This window comes from Solenopsis invicta, chromosome 8 (assembly GCF_016802725.1).
Source record: "Solenopsis invicta isolate M01_SB chromosome 8, UNIL_Sinv_3.0, whole genome shotgun sequence".
Classification (NCBI taxonomy): Eukaryota; Metazoa; Arthropoda; class Insecta; order Hymenoptera; family Formicidae; genus Solenopsis; species Solenopsis invicta.
Genome location: NC_052671.1, coordinates 11,219,293 through 11,234,157, shown reverse-complemented (window position 1 = coordinate 11,234,157; position 14,865 = coordinate 11,219,293). Strand labels below are relative to the sequence as shown.

Here is a 14,865-nt window from a genome sequence, read left to right as displayed (position 1 = left end):
TAAGATTGTCTTGAAAAATAAGATTCGACTATATTATAGCTGTGTTTCAAAATTCATTACCAGTGCTAAAAATCTATAATTTACGTTACATGCACTATAGATTTTCAGTATTGACAGTACCAGAGAGGAACCTGAGAGCGGCCACGCCGGCCTTTTTCTTAGGTTTGTTCGAGTTGCTTGAAATCCCCAAAAATTTTTGCACTCGAGATGAGATAAATATATATTTGATTGTAAGAAAGAGAGAGACGACAAAAAAATTAATTCAAAAAGGGCAGCAACACGAACAGGCCTCTTATAACGCTAAAATTCCCGGCGCACTAACGACGCACATCCATTCTGGTCAGAATAAGAACTAAAATTACATCCATTTTGCGACTCTGTCGATAAATGGTTCATGTCTGTGCTAAAATCATGTAGTGGGGGTACCTCCACCATATGATTTTAGCACAGACTTGAACCATTTTTATCGACAGAGTCGCAAAATGGATGTAATTTTAGTTCATATTCCGATCAGAATGGATGTGCGTCGTTAGTGCGCCGGGAATTTTAGCGTTATAAGAAAAAGGCCGGCGCAAGGTCCGTGGATTGGCGTTGGAGGGGAAGGAAGGTCGTTGCATAGCCGCCATTTTCGAGACAGCGAGTCAGTGTTAGTGTATGTACGTAGATAGTAAGGTACTACAGCTATTAGTTGTGTGAGTGAGCGAGTGTGCAGTAAAAGTATGGCCGCCGCCATTTTCGTTCCACATCGTTGAAGTGGATGCAACGACCTTCCTTCCCCTCCAACGCCAATCCACGGACCTTGGGCCGGCGTGGCCGCTCTCAGGTTCCTCTCTGACAGTACTAACAGTATTGGGGGTCTATTCTCGAAAAATATCCGAAAATACTATAGTATACGTTACAAATATTAGAGAGTTCCTTAAGCCCGTATCAGACTACGCATTGAAGATTGAGATTGAAGATTAAAGATTGAAATTTGACCAATCAAAACAAAGAAATTTTAACTCCTTTTATTTTGATTGGCCAAAGCTCTATCTTTAATCTTCAATCTTCAATTTTCAATGCGTAGTCTGATACGGGCTTTAGTATTTACGTATGCGATATTTTTTGAGAATAGGCCCCCTGACAGTGCTAACTAGAGTCCTATATAAAGAGAGAAGCGACATTAATGTCTAAAGCTCTGATTGGTAATCTGATTGATACTTGATTGGCTAAGCGAGCAGCCATATTGTGACCACAGCTGTTTGCAAAATGATACGAATGGTGTTTGGAGCGGTCCCAAATTGGCGGTGGAGGACCAATTGGATACTGAAGGTTGTGGTGGAAGTTCGATGTCGCTTCTCTCTTTATATAGGACTCTAGTGCTGACAGTGAATTTTGGAACGCAGCCTATATGTGACTTTCATGCGAATACCGTCTTAAAAGCGCGCGTGCGCAGTCGGTAATTGAAGATTGGCACGCGACTCAGTCAGCTGACCTGTCTTGTGATAGCTGTTAGGCTGCACTCGTGAGACGGACACGGCTTTCGTCACTCGCTGCACGCACGCTGGAAAACGTTGCATCTTTCTCCGTGAGTATTTACAATTGTGATCAACTGACGCGACTGTCAACGTCCTCTCGTTCACACGGGCGGCATCCGAGTCATCGTTTCACCGTTAAAGAGCCATGCGCGAGCGAGGCGAGCGAACGTGCTGTAGTATATCGATCCGGTGGTACTTTGCGTGCGCCATCGTCTTCGTCGGGCGCGAATCCACGAAACTCCCAGCCGATTTCTGGCCGAGAAGGACGCGGCCCGCCGATCACGAGGTAGCCGTCGACGATGATATTTCGTGCGATCGATCGCAGTTGACCGCGACGAGAAAACAACCTCGCCTCTACCTAGCAGACGGCCCGCGGTCTTCGTGGGGGCTACGCCTATTTTTTTGAATAGCCTGCTCACGTGAATCGGCGCAGGCAGCGCGCGACAGCGTGCGCTTTCTTGCGCCTCCTTGACAATTTGTCTCTATAATTGCATGTAACGATTGACTGATTTACTCCGTTTCACCCTTTACATTTTCTCACGTCTCATTTACTTTAACTGCAGCGAACGATATATTTATCAGGTTCTCTAGTTCTTGTGAGGTGTGGGTGGGGGTAAGAAAAATTGCAGGAAGACGTAGGAAGCGCGATAAAGAAGCGAACTTATTATACTCGATACATTTGTATTACATTTATGTTTTTTATCGCCACGTTCTCTTATACTCGATACGTTTAAATTAATACAAATTTAAAATGGAGAAAAGTAAATGCAGTTGAAGAATTACTGACTGGCGCACATTCATGACTGAGCTATGGTAATTAAGATAGAGAAATATATGTCAGTTTACATGATAACAATACATTTTTTTGCATTTTGTAATATTTTATTCATAACCGGCGGGTTAGATAGTTAGATAGTTTGAAAAATTACTGAGTAAAAATTGTTCTTATGCCAGTTATAAAATATATTTTTTAAATATCTGTCTCTGTCTCTCTCTCTCTCTCTCTCTCTGAAATATTCTTGATAAAATAAAAACGTTTTTATGAAAAATTGATTGTATTATATACTACTTACAGATGGGATTTCTTAGAACAAAAATATGTTTAATATTTGAAATGTAATTTGATGACTTTCCACTTTCTACAGTAGACAGTATTGCAGATAGATTATGTACTCGATTATGTATTTTTTTCTTTACATATAGATAATTTTAAGATAATATCTCTGTTAAGCAAAACAATTTAGGGTATATGAACAATATTCATATTCATATTTTATTTATAACTTTTTATTTCTTAAAAACAAAGATTCTTCAAATAATTTAATCTGATAAAAAATGTGCTTTTTTGATTTGGATCAATATGCAAATAAAAATTAAAATTGAAAAATATAAAAAGTATATATAACTCACACATTATAACAGCTGATAGAGTTCTTTATAATAGCTTTCAAACCACTAATAGTTTTGGGGCAATTTTTACATTGCTACTATTTTTTAATTTGTGCACAATCTGTTATCGTTTCAAAAAATTCTCCTGTTAAGATAAATGATAACTTAGAGTTAAAGAACAATATTTTCATATTTGTTGTTCACATTAGTTTAGATAATTTAAAAAAGATAACTTCCTTTTATTTAAGATAGAGATAATACACATTAAAATCACAATAAAGATAAAATAAAGCCATTTATTCACCTAGATAATTATCTAGATACTTTTATATAAATAACAATGCTGACAGTAAAACTTTATTCAAAATTTTTGGAATACAAGAGAGTTCAGATAATTGAAGTTCGGATAACAGACTCATTAGCTCTCTCTTCTGCTAGTACTTATTAGTACTTATTAGATAATAGAAGGTAATGTTCAGAAAACTAACGTCGAGTTCTTATTATTTGAGCTATTTGGATAGTTTGGATAATAAAAGCTCAACTATGAGTTTGTACATTTGAAACTAAGCGTGAGCTTGTTTTTATAAATTTAGATAAATGGAGTTGTACTGTGTTGTTTAATTTGTGCTTTTTTTACAATTTCTCTTTAAGGTTTATGCTTTAAGATGTAAGAATGCGATAAAAAACATTTATAATCTCAATTCAACAATTTTCTAACTCTGTCTTCTGCGAAATGAAATGTTATTAAACACATAAAGTATTAGTTATTAAAATTTCTTTTTTTTTTTAAGGTAAATTAACTATTCAAGATGACGAACCACAGTTTGGCGAAGATTGCGCATGAAGAGCGGGAAGGCAAGTTCGGATACGTTTATGCAGTATCCGGACCTGGTTAGTTCTTTTCACGTGAATTTTATTCTGTTCTCTTATGTACTTTATACATAACATTCTCTCGTTATAGTTGTTACTGCTGAAAAAATGTCTGGATCTGCTATGTACGAATTGGTACGAGTCGGTTATTACGAGCTAGTAGGAGAAATTATCAGATTAGAAGGTGACATGGCTACAATACAGGTGAGAAGTCAACCATATGTTTACAGGTTTATTCTTTTCAGCTGAACTTCTTATACTTTCATCTTTTCACTTTTTCTCTTTTGGAAAAAAAAGAAAGGTGAATAGTTAAAGCGTTTACTATGAGAAAAAATAAAAAAAATCTGAACATTTTATAGAAATTTTTTTTTTATTCTTAAAAATCTTGAATCTTCATGGAATTTTATTGATACTTATGTATCTTGCGAAACTACTGAATTGTTTCATTTTTTTCTTAATAATATCATAAAATGTCGATAATCAATTAACAACAAATACAACATATATCCGTATATATATTTTCGCGACTTACAAGTTTTTATAAAAAAAAAATCAGTGATGATAGAATATATCGTTGCAAAACGTGTATGTTTAATCACATTTTGGACTCCATATTTTTAATGATCCGTTTATTGCAAACAATTTATTAAAATACCATTTATTAGTTTATATTATTTATTTTTAATTTTTTCTTAAATTTAATATTTAAAACTTGAATGATTTTTCTTTGTGATTGCATAATTAAAGAACATAAAAAAATAAAATAAAAAATTTCAAGGTTAAATTAAAAAATTTTCTGAAACTTTGAATAAAATTTTTAGAAAATCCAAAAATTTTAGGAAATTTTAAAGAAATTTTTTTACAAAATTTTGAATAACCATTGACGATGCAAGAAGTTCAGCTGAAAAAAACAGACTATACGTTTAACTTAGAATGTTAGAACAGTGACTAATCTTGTAATGTGTTTAGGTATATGAAGAGACGAGCGGTGTGACAGTTGGCGATCCCGTGCTTCGCACCGGAAAACCGCTATCCGTCGAATTGGGTCCTGGCATCCTCGGCAGTATCTTCGACGGTATTCAACGGCCGTTAAAAGACATCAACGAACTCACAAGTTCGATCTATATACCGAAAGGTATCAACGTGCCGGCGCTTTCGCGTACCGCTTCTTGGGAATTCAATCCGCATAACGTGAAAAACGGCAGCCATATTACGGGCGGTGACTTGTATGGTGTCGTACACGAGAACACCTTGGTAAAACATTGGATGATTCTGCCACCCAAGTGCAAAGGCACGGTCACGTACATCGCGCCCATTGGCAACTACACCGTCGATGTAAAATTTCTATTATTATGTAATTCTATTATTATGTAAATTTGTTCTGTATATAAATTTACATATGTAATATTCTTGTAGGATGTTGTATTAGAGACCGAATTCGATGGCGAGAGGCAGAAGTATACTATGCTTCAGGTACGAAATATATCTCTGTGACAAATGTATGGCTTAATTTATACCGGTTATTTGATACGCGTACCAAATACAATATTCGTAATAAATTAACTTAGATAAACGATGACGTATTTATTTTATACGATACATGTAAAATCGATACAGACGTATTGAATTAAAATAGCATCTTCAGCATACATGTAACGTTATAAACATTTGCTTAATGCGCGTATCAAAGTGTTCAGTGTAAACTAGGTTTATGAAATTTCGAACGTATTGAATTAACCTATTATGAATTATCATTTGCATTTATATCATTGCACATGCAGGTGTGGCCAGTCCGTCAACCTCGTCCGGTCACTGAAAAATTGCCAGCTAATCATCCTCTACTCACTGGTCAACGAGTCTTGGACTCTCTCTTCCCGTAAGAACATCTTTGAATAAGCATGTAATGTATCCAGAAATATGTAAAACATGTGTGCAATATATGTTACAGGTGTGTTCAGGGTGGAACCACGGCTATTCCCGGTGCTTTTGGTTGCGGCAAGACTGTCATCTCGCAGGCCTTGTCCAAATATTCCAACTCTGATGTAATCATTTATGTAGGTTGTGGAGAACGTGGTAACGAAATGTCTGAGGTATTGCGCGATTTTCCTGAATTGACCGTGGAAATTGAGGGTGTCACAGAATCCATCATGAAACGTACCGCTCTGGTCGCCAATACATCCAACATGCCGGTAGCCGCGCGTGAAGCGTCTATTTATACTGGTATGTACGATGTAAAGAAAAATTGTTTCACTAATGTACAATTAAAAAAATTTTCCAGCTTAAAAAATGTGGAGAAAAGTCGCGTGATTTTTCATTCATATATATCATAAACTTAAAATTTGATTGTTTTTATATTATGTGAGAAAAGGCTAGAAAACCTCTTTAATATAAATAAAACTTTATTCAAATTGTTACACTTTAATAAGTAATCTGTCATTCATAACACAGGTATTACGCTATCCGAATATTTCCGTGATATGGGATACAACGTATCAATGATGGCAGACTCGACGTCTCGTTGGGCCGAGGCTCTCCGAGAAATTTCGGGTCGTTTAGCTGAAATGCCTGCTGATTCTGGTTATCCTGCTTATCTTGGTGCTCGTTTAGCCAGCTTTTATGAACGCGCCGGAAGGTATGATCGTGTAACATCGTGTGTGTTCTCGTATTGTAAAGTAGTCAAATGGTTAATAATGTAATCAAGTATCTCTCTCAAAATTATATCATAGTGAACGTAAAATCATATTAATTATATGTACGATCTTGAAAGAAATATAAGTGTCTAGACAAATTGGTAATATCTAATATCTAATCATGTGATTAATATTGCATTTTAATTTTTATGCAGAGTAAAGTGTTTGGGAAATCCAGACCGTGAAGGATCTGTTAGTATTGTCGGTGCTGTATCACCACCAGGTGGTGACTTTTCAGATCCTGTGACTAGCGCGACACTCGGTATTGTGCAGGTATGCAAATAACATCTGCATATAAAGAAATAAAAACATTACAATAAATTGATTTTTTGTTAACAAATTATTTCATTCATAGGTATTCTGGGGTTTGGATAAGAAACTTGCACAACGTAAACATTTCCCGTCCATCAATTGGCTCATATCATACAGCAAGTATTTGCGAGCACTGGATGATTTCTATGACAAGAATTTCCCAGAGTTTGTTCCATTGAGAACGAAAGTAAAGGAGATCTTGCAAGAGGAGGAAGATCTTTCAGAAATCGTGCAGCTAGTAGGCAAGGCTTCGCTCGCAGAAACAGATAAAATAACACTTGAAGTAGCGAAATTATTGAAAGACGATTTCCTGCAACAAAACAGGTACGATATCACGAACATCACGATTTTATGAATGTTACTGTATGTTCCAACAATTAAATATTAATTTAAAAAATGTTTTAATTTGAATCTTTTTCTAGCTATTCGCCATACGATCGATTCTGTCCATTTTACAAGACCGTAGGAATGTTGCGAAATATGATCGCATTCTACGATATGGCAAGACACGCGGTGGAATCGACAGCTCAGTCAGATAACAAAATCACATGGAATGTCATTAGGGACAGTATGGGCAATATCCTCTATCAATTGAGCTCTATGAAGTTCAAGGTGGGTAACTTTAAGTAAAAGTTTGACCTTTTTGTAATTTTAATTTTAATGTATTTCTTTCTTTTTATTAAAAATTTGTCTAAAATTTTTAGGACCCTGTTAAGGATGGTGAGGCGAAAATCAGGGCAGACTTCGATCAATTGCACGAAGATATTCAACAGGCGTTTAGGAATTTAGAGGACTAAATTCCTACCCTGTCACTTGTTAAAAGCAATTTTAAGATATTGATCGTTCTTATGTAACTTGGCTCTAATATTTAAGGATGTCCCGGTCCAACTAGGGAATTGCAGAGTGACCTGCTAAAAATACGACCACAAGCACTATCGATTATGTCATATATTATTTGCGGAAGATACATCATCCTTGAAAACATTTGAGTGAATTGTAAATAGAGAAGCTACGTTTTGAAACCTATTACTGTGCAGCGAAATATTCGAAAGAATGTCATGTCATGTACGTGACGATTGTGACAATAAAGCGGGACATTCTTAAATGAGTTCGAAGCATACGTTTAAAAATATGCTCCGCTTCCTCGAGAGTTAACCCGCTTGACTCGAGAGCAGAGCTACTTGTAATTAATCAGATATTATCAAAGAAAGTAATTTTACTTTTACCTTCGCGCAGAAACATACCTTTGTTTTCTTTTCGCTTTGTTAAAGGTGCAAATAATCGGGAAATTACTATTCCTATATGTTTTCCGTATATGTGTAATATAAACGAAAGTATAAAACGGGCTCTCCGCCGTTTCATCGTGACGCGCGCAGATTAAGATTGTGGTATGAGAAGATACTCTTAATTACCAGTTATATGGCACGTGAATAACACGGCAGTTATCTTATGGCAAAGAGATTGTGAATCATGGAGTATTAAATATTGTAACATAATGTACTATTTAAGCGCGATAATCGCAACTGTTATGCATAATTAAACATAATATACTTTAACGTTACAAACATGATTTAAAAGTTTAGAAAAAGGACATATACATACACGCAATACGTTAGACAAACGATCTAGGTGTAGGGTCTTCAATATTATGAAGATAAAATACGAAAGGAAAAGGAACGTGTGTGTGTGTGTGTGTACACACGATGACTAGTGTTCCATTGACTTCGATATCATTTCCATTGTATGATATGTAAAAAAAAATACAATAAAATTATGCACAAGATGGACTTGCAGGATGTGGATATGACGCTGTCAAATAAGCTCTCATAGATGATTTTTAATAGATTTTGTTTTAATTATAATTATCATTTATGTAACAATAACCTCGCGGTATATACATTAACGGTATATTACATTCCGATATCTAACATTTGGTGGATTTAAAATTTTTGACGTTTTTTTTTTCCATAAAATGTCTTGTATCGACAAAAATGTTATTGTCACATGTATGCTGCTCTATATTTCATGTACACTATGTACACATACATGTGCAAATACATATATGTCCATATGTATATAGTCGATCACAATTTACAGTTTAAATCCTAATTTCACCCTATCAAGTACTTTATTCTATTAATTATGAAAACAGTATTAAAAATAAAAAATATTCAACGAACTTTGCACAGTTCTATATGCTTCCGTTTGTCATTTGTAGACTCTTCATGTGAATCAACAAAAATTTTTTTATCAGCATAAATTTTGGTTGCATTGCCGTTTAAATTAAAAAAAAATTGGGTCTGTATTCAGAACGCGCTTATAAAGATATTAGCGCGATTATTATCATTCTATCTATATCATCCTATTTTTATCGGTATACGTAAAATAGGGATAGAATAATGAAACAGCGCGGTAATATCAATAAAAGTATGTTCTAAATGTGGGCTTTAATGTTTGATACTCACAGCCACGATGTTTCAACATATACCAGGTTATTGACATTTACATATATGCCATACATAGGTCTTCTAACAGTCATAACTACACAACTACATTATTTTCTATTTCGTCTAATTTATTATTAAACAGTAAAAATATATTTTCAAAAATTGAAAAGAACTTTCAGTATATGTAGAATAATTACATATATGCATGTAATGCTACATAAAATTATTTTTGTGATTGATATGAATAGTTAATTCTTTGATAAGATTTTTTTTATAAGTTTATAACTTTTTACGTAACTTTCTTCTTGTTGCATTTTGTATTTTACTATCACAAAACAATTACATAATAAACTAAAATTATTCTAGATTTCCTTACAGAGTTTTCGATTGTATCATGAGAATTGAAATATGTAAATAAAAAATTGTCATCTATTTTTTTTATTATCAAAAAATAATTTCTCTGACGAAATTTTTGCATGTAAAATAAAATTATTTACTCGCTAAATAAAAATTAATATTTGAAATTAATAACTTTAGCCATGTGAATACAGAATATTAATATGATGATAATTTATGAATGTGTGCAGTTATGACTATATCATTAGAAGTACCTAAAATTTAATTTTTTAATTGGTAAGACCGATTATAATCGCCAAAGAACAGAATATTAGTATTTCCTTATATGATAAAGATAACTCATAGATTCTAATATTTACAAAAAGAGCCACTGACTCACAAAATAAAGGAAGCTTAAGGACTCAAGTGTACAACGTCGGTACTGCCGGCCGTTGACGTAGACGAAGTTTGCGATCTAAGTTGAAGATTCTCGCGTTTCAATTGGTTAACTAATTGTTTCAATGCCGTGATCTCTTGCCGTAGCTTCTCGTTATCTCGCAGGCATTGACCCAAGCTTTGATTAGCCGCGCGCAATTCTCCTATATATTCGCAGGCCCTCGCTAAGATACCTCCTTTACTCTGTTATAGAAAAACAACACTTAATCTAATATCATTTAAATCATCATATGATAAGAGTTTCATTCAATTATACCTGAGTTTCATAGTTTGTTTTTCCTTCTCCACTTCCGCTACCGCTGCTGACAGTGGTATTAGTTCCAGTATTGCAATCAGGAATTATCTTGCCCAACTTTGTAATCCAATTGTTTATTTTATCTCTACGCCGGCGCTCGACTTCGTTGTGTGTTGCTCTCCGCCTGTCATCTCTCTAAAAAAATTAAAAAAAGGAATAAATCTTCTTTCATTAAAACACAAATAAAGTAATAATATATTAATTACATACTGCAAGGAAGATGGCACAAATTAAAAAAAGACTTAAGTTTTGGCAAGTTGACACTATGTTCCATTTATATATTTATAGCAAAAGAAACAATAGAAAAATTATCACAAAATATCTTTTATAATACCAGTATTATTCTCAAAATTTTAACAAACCTTTTTCAAGCCAGTGGTACAATTTCTCGGGGTTTCTATCTGCAATGTAGCTGCTCTCGGCACCAAAGATCTCGACGCCTGAGCTGTAGTAAAGACATCATTGGCATTCCCAATAACGTAGAACTGGCCGTTCAGAGGTGAAGTTAGAACCTGTACAGTATTATTCCCCTGTTGCGATACAGGAAGCTCTATCTCATTGGCTGACTGTATAGCCGCCGTGCCATTTACTTGGACAACTCTATATGCTAAGGTTTCTGGATAACGCATCTCATCCTCTCCGACAGGTTCCCCTAAAAGGTACAGAACACACAAATATAAAAATTGATCTGCGATAACATAACACTCATCGTCACGTTAAATCTGAACATTGATGCTGATAGAGTTTGCAAACAGAAAGAACACATTGCTTTCAAAGATCTCATAAAAATATGGCTTACTCTCACCTTCGCAATCCACAATCTCCGCCTCCTCTATAACGATCCCTGTCGTGTCACCGCCATCGTCCTTCACGACGCTGCAAAATCAAAACAAGATACTATGAAGCACGATATCGTCTTATCTTAACTTGGTTGCATGCTATGCGTATTACTTCGGCGACAGTTGATCCTACGGCGTAAGTAAGTGCGCACTGTGCACTAAGTGATGATGACCTTGAGGAGACCTCGGACGAGACGGAAAGGATAGGTGTTTCGTATATCAGGCAATCGATATTTAATGTAAACGCTACCTGACATCCTGTTGTTCAAGCTGCTGCTCCAAAATGTCCATTCCTTGGCGCCGAAAAAAAAAACGTTTGAATTTGTCGAAATTCACGTGAGCTGGTCACGGGACACGGCAACGAGGTCATGTGGTGCGTAAGATGGCGTTGCGCATCATGCGCGCCATCCAACGGGGCGCCAACAAAATGACAAACGTCTCGACTGTCAATTGACACCATTGGTAACAACAGAGAGGAACCAGAGAGCGGCCACGGCGGCCTTTTTCCTATAACGCTTCGAAATTCCCGTACACTAGTGACGCACATCTATTCTGGTCAGAATGGGAACTACGTGTCACATCCATTTTGCAACCCGCCGTTAAAAACAGTGTGGATGCACCGACGAGAGAAATAGTCTCTCGTCGGTGCTCACTATCATTACCGACTTCTCTTTCGCGACTTCATCCGTGCGCGCGTCTCGTTATGTTTTCGGCCGTCGAAATTTCGCGCGGAAATATTGGTCGTGAGTAACCGACAACGTTATTTTGCTCACCGGTGCGTCCAGGATCGTCGCGAAGAAGCACTCTATTCCCGCCGAAATCGCAAGGATTGTGAGACTTCCTCGGCGCCCGTCAAAATGACCAGGTGAGCGGCGCGATCTTTTGGAGGTTAGGTCTGTTCGCGCGGTATAGTTTCGAGTGAATTCTCTACTGGGTCGACTTTTCCTGGACGGAGAACATGCGACGGAATTATCATAGGCCTCGCCTTCGGAATTCGTTAGAGCTGCACGATCGTCACTAATGCTGTATTCAATTTTCAGGTCGAAAATAGAACTCGGTGATGTGACACCGCACAACATAAAGCAGCTGAAATTGCTCAATCAAGTCGTGTTCCCGGTCTCGTACAACGAAAAGTTTTACAAGGATGTACTGGAAGCCGGTGAACTTGCCAAGCTAGCGTATTACAATGATATAGTGGTGGGTAGATTTCAAATGGTTTTTATTTAGCACCGCGATTCTCAGATTTTACTTTAGCCCTGATTTACAATGAGTGTAGCTATCAGCCTGTTGCTCTAATCTCTGAATTCTATGATGTAGATTTTTTGCTCTAAACTCGAACAATTGAGATATGTCTAGCTCACTTAAAACTTGATCTTTGAATACTAACTCTATTTTGAATGATGTACAATATTGAAATTAATATATAAATTTTGTGTTCAAGGTAATGGATTACGTAACAAAATTTTCATACATTTTATATTTTACAAAATGTATATACTTAAGATTATGGTTTCCCAAACTTGTATAAATTGCATCCCATTTTATAAATATCCATGACTCATTTAGTTATAGAGTGTATTTCACTTAATGCTCATAATATTCTTTTATCCTTGTTTATCAAACATTGAACAAGGATAAATGACGCTTACAATTGTTAAATAGAATATGCTCTAATAGATATGAAAAAGCATGGGAAAGAATGATAAATTAGTTGTTTAAAGTAACAATATTCCAGTATACACATATGCCATGCATGTTAAAAACTTTATTTGTCAAGCATTATTACTATATTTAAGATGTATTAATGAAAACTTTTTACTGTTTACTATTCTAAAAGAAATTTAAAAAACGAAATATTTATTTTCTTATTTCTTTGAAAAAAAAAAGAAATTCTTGCATGTTTGCTATATATTAAAATGTAGGATATATAGCTATTCATGAGTGAAATAAATTGAATTTGATAAAGAATAACTTTGATCTATAAACATAACGAATGAAAAGTTACATTACTTTTAACATGGAGTTGGATCCTCTGCTAATCAATGGTATAGCTGGGCATAGTTTAGCGTTCAAGACACTAGAATGAATAGATGTAATAGAATATGTGGAGCATGAATGTAAAATTGAATGTAAAATTGAATGTAAAATTTGGGTATATTATGACACATTCTAGAAGCTTGTATCAGACTATACCTTGAAGATTGAGGATTGCGTAATTGTAGATTAGAATACAATAATCAGAATGAAACTGGTTCAAATTAATTTTATCTGATAAGTTTTTTAATCTTAAATTTTAATCTTAAACTCCCAATTCTCTCAATCTTTAATGCGTAATCTGATATAGGTTGCACGATTACAGCTGAAGGCATCACTGAAAATTTTTTTGTCAGAAAAAAAACATCAGAGAACTTAAAGCATATATTTAAAGGTTTGTTACACCTATTGTAGATCTGATTTTATGAATACTATGATACGAGGAACATGACACTATCTGCATACTTCTGTAAAAGCTTATTCAGATAAAGATTAATTAAGAGAAAATTTATATTATTGAAGATATTATTTGAAGTACTTTTTGCAAATTATAAAAGTCTGAGAATCATTGATATAGTACCAAATTTTAATTTGAACAAAATTATAAGTTTTGATTTGTGTCACGATTCTCAGGTTGGAGCAGTTTGCTGCCGTGTAGATACTTCGGAAAATTCTAGGCGTTTATATATAATGACATTGGGTTGTCTCTATCCTTATAGAAGATTAGGAATTGGCACTGTTATGGTTCAGCACGTTTTAAATTATGTTAATAAAGATGGCAATTTTGATTCTATCTTCCTGTAAGTATGGCACTTGTTTTATTGCGACATGCTATCTCGAAAGAATACAGTTTTTAAATTAATATAATTATTTAACATTCGCAGACACGTTCAAATAAGTAACGAGGGTGCGATTGACTTTTATAAGAAATTCGGATTTGAGATTGTCGAAACTAAAGAACATTACTATAAGAGAATAGAACCAGCGGATGCGCATGTGCTGCAGAAAACACTGCGTCCACGAACGAATCAAACGAATCATCAAACGGTCAACTAACAAGTAGCATTGTTCATATTAATTTATGTTTTTCATAATTTAAAATCTACATCCGTTTCCATGTTCTGTCAATAAAGTCATTTTATATTATATATGATGTGAGTCAAATTTAATTATTCTTTTTATGCGATTATATATATATATATAAGAAAACTGGATTAAAAAGATTTTTTTCAGTCTTTCTACATAATATAAGAACTTGATCGAATTTTAAGAATAAATTTATAATTAATATGTAGATATTCCTGATAGTTTTTTTCATATAATTTTCTAAACTAACATTAATTCATGGGAAGAATAATTTTAAGTAATTTAATTGTGCAAACAAAATACAAGAATTTTGAAAAATTGTATTTATATGAAGAAAAAGAGTTTAAAGAACATTTGAAATTAAAAAAATTAAGTTTTCAATTTTCGTGTATCATTTAAGTGTAAAAATATAATTATATAAAAGTATAAAATGCTCATGAATTATATAATTCTCTTTATTATACAACATCATACTAATGAAAACGTGGCAATATTGTTTGTTAATAAAAGCACGTGCAATTCAAATTGTTTATTATTTAAAAAATGGCAACAGTCAAAAGCTATATTGAAAAATATTAAAAAATCACAAATCTT

At 34.4% G+C, this 14,865-nt stretch overlaps 3 protein-coding genes across 5 annotated transcripts; 2 read left to right on the top strand and 1 right to left on the bottom strand.

Annotated features, from left to right (window-relative positions):
- Nucleotides 1–1,413: 1,413 nt before the first annotated feature.
- On the top strand, nt 1,414–8,561 carry LOC105198578 (V-type proton ATPase catalytic subunit A). 2 transcript variants are annotated; one of them, XM_026135979.2, is made up of 12 exons: nt 1,414–1,567; nt 3,698–3,797; nt 3,868–3,980; nt 4,746–5,111; nt 5,193–5,249; nt 5,558–5,652; nt 5,725–5,996; nt 6,225–6,408; nt 6,622–6,739; nt 6,822–7,102; nt 7,201–7,390; nt 7,483–8,561. In XM_026135979.2, exons 2-12 carry the CDS (start codon nt 3,716–3,718, stop codon nt 7,573–7,575), a joined length of 1,851 nt encoding a protein of 616 aa, XP_025991764.1. In that variant the 5' UTR covers nt 1,414–1,567; nt 3,698–3,715; the 3' UTR covers nt 7,576–8,561. The 2 variants fall into 2 exon arrangements, with proteins under 2 accessions (XP_025991764.1, XP_025991763.1); XM_026135978.2 differs by lacking the exon at nt 1,414–1,567 and adding an exon at nt 1,667–1,803 and having other exon boundaries at nt 7,483–7,887.
- A 50-nt stretch (nt 8,562–8,611) lies between these two features.
- LOC105198577 (upstream stimulatory factor 2) lies at nt 8,612–11,557 on the bottom strand. Of its 2 annotated transcripts, none has more exons than XM_011165329.3 (5): nt 11,402–11,557; nt 11,118–11,188; nt 10,675–10,964; nt 10,274–10,447; nt 8,612–10,200 (listed from the first exon to the last, which is right to left on the bottom strand). In XM_011165329.3, exons 1-5 carry the CDS (start codon nt 11,440–11,442, stop codon nt 9,976–9,978), a joined length of 801 nt encoding a protein of 266 aa, XP_011163631.1. In that variant the 5' UTR covers nt 11,443–11,557; the 3' UTR covers nt 8,612–9,975. The 2 variants fall into 2 exon arrangements, with proteins under 2 accessions (XP_011163631.1, XP_025991765.1); XM_026135980.2 differs by having other exon boundaries at nt 11,264–11,405.
- Nucleotides 11,558–11,595: 38 nt separating this feature from the next.
- Nucleotides 11,596–14,333, top strand: LOC105198579 (probable N-acetyltransferase san). The gene is made up of 4 exons (XM_026135981.2): nt 11,596–12,016; nt 12,192–12,348; nt 13,819–13,985; nt 14,070–14,333. Exons 1-4 carry the CDS (start codon nt 12,009–12,011, stop codon nt 14,239–14,241), a joined length of 504 nt encoding a protein of 167 aa, XP_025991766.1. The 5' UTR covers nt 11,596–12,008; the 3' UTR covers nt 14,242–14,333.
- Nucleotides 14,334–14,865: the final 532 nt, after the last annotated feature.

Excerpts from the sequence above, each read along its gene's own strand:
- LOC105198579 (XM_026135981.2), top strand. Across the intron at positions 12,349-13,818 it reads CGTATTACAATGATATAGTG|GTTGGAGCAGTTTGCTGCCG; the intron begins GTGGGTAGATTT and ends CACGATTCTCAG. Across the intron at positions 13,986-14,069 it reads AATTTTGATTCTATCTTCCT|ACACGTTCAAATAAGTAACG; the intron begins GTAAGTATGGCA and ends TAACATTCGCAG.
- LOC105198577 (XM_011165329.3), bottom strand. The coding sequence starts at position 11,442 with ATGGACATTTTGGAGCAGCAGCTTGAACAACAGGATGTCAG. Across the intron at positions 11,189-11,401 it reads CTTGAACAACAGGATGTCAG|CGTCGTGAAGGACGATGGCG; the intron begins GTAGCGTTTACA and ends TTGATTTTGCAG. Across the intron at positions 10,201-10,273 it reads AAACAAACTATGAAACTCAG|AGTAAAGGAGGTATCTTAGC; the intron begins GTATAATTGAAT and ends TTTCTATAACAG.
- LOC105198578 (XM_026135979.2), top strand. The coding sequence starts at position 3,716 with ATGACGAACCACAGTTTGGCGAAGATTGCGCATGAAGAGCGGGAAGGC. Across the intron at positions 3,798-3,867 it reads TTATGCAGTATCCGGACCTG|TTGTTACTGCTGAAAAAATG; the intron begins GTTAGTTCTTTT and ends CTCTCGTTATAG. Across the intron at positions 5,653-5,724 it reads GTCTTGGACTCTCTCTTCCC|GTGTGTTCAGGGTGGAACCA; the intron begins GTAAGAACATCT and ends TATATGTTACAG.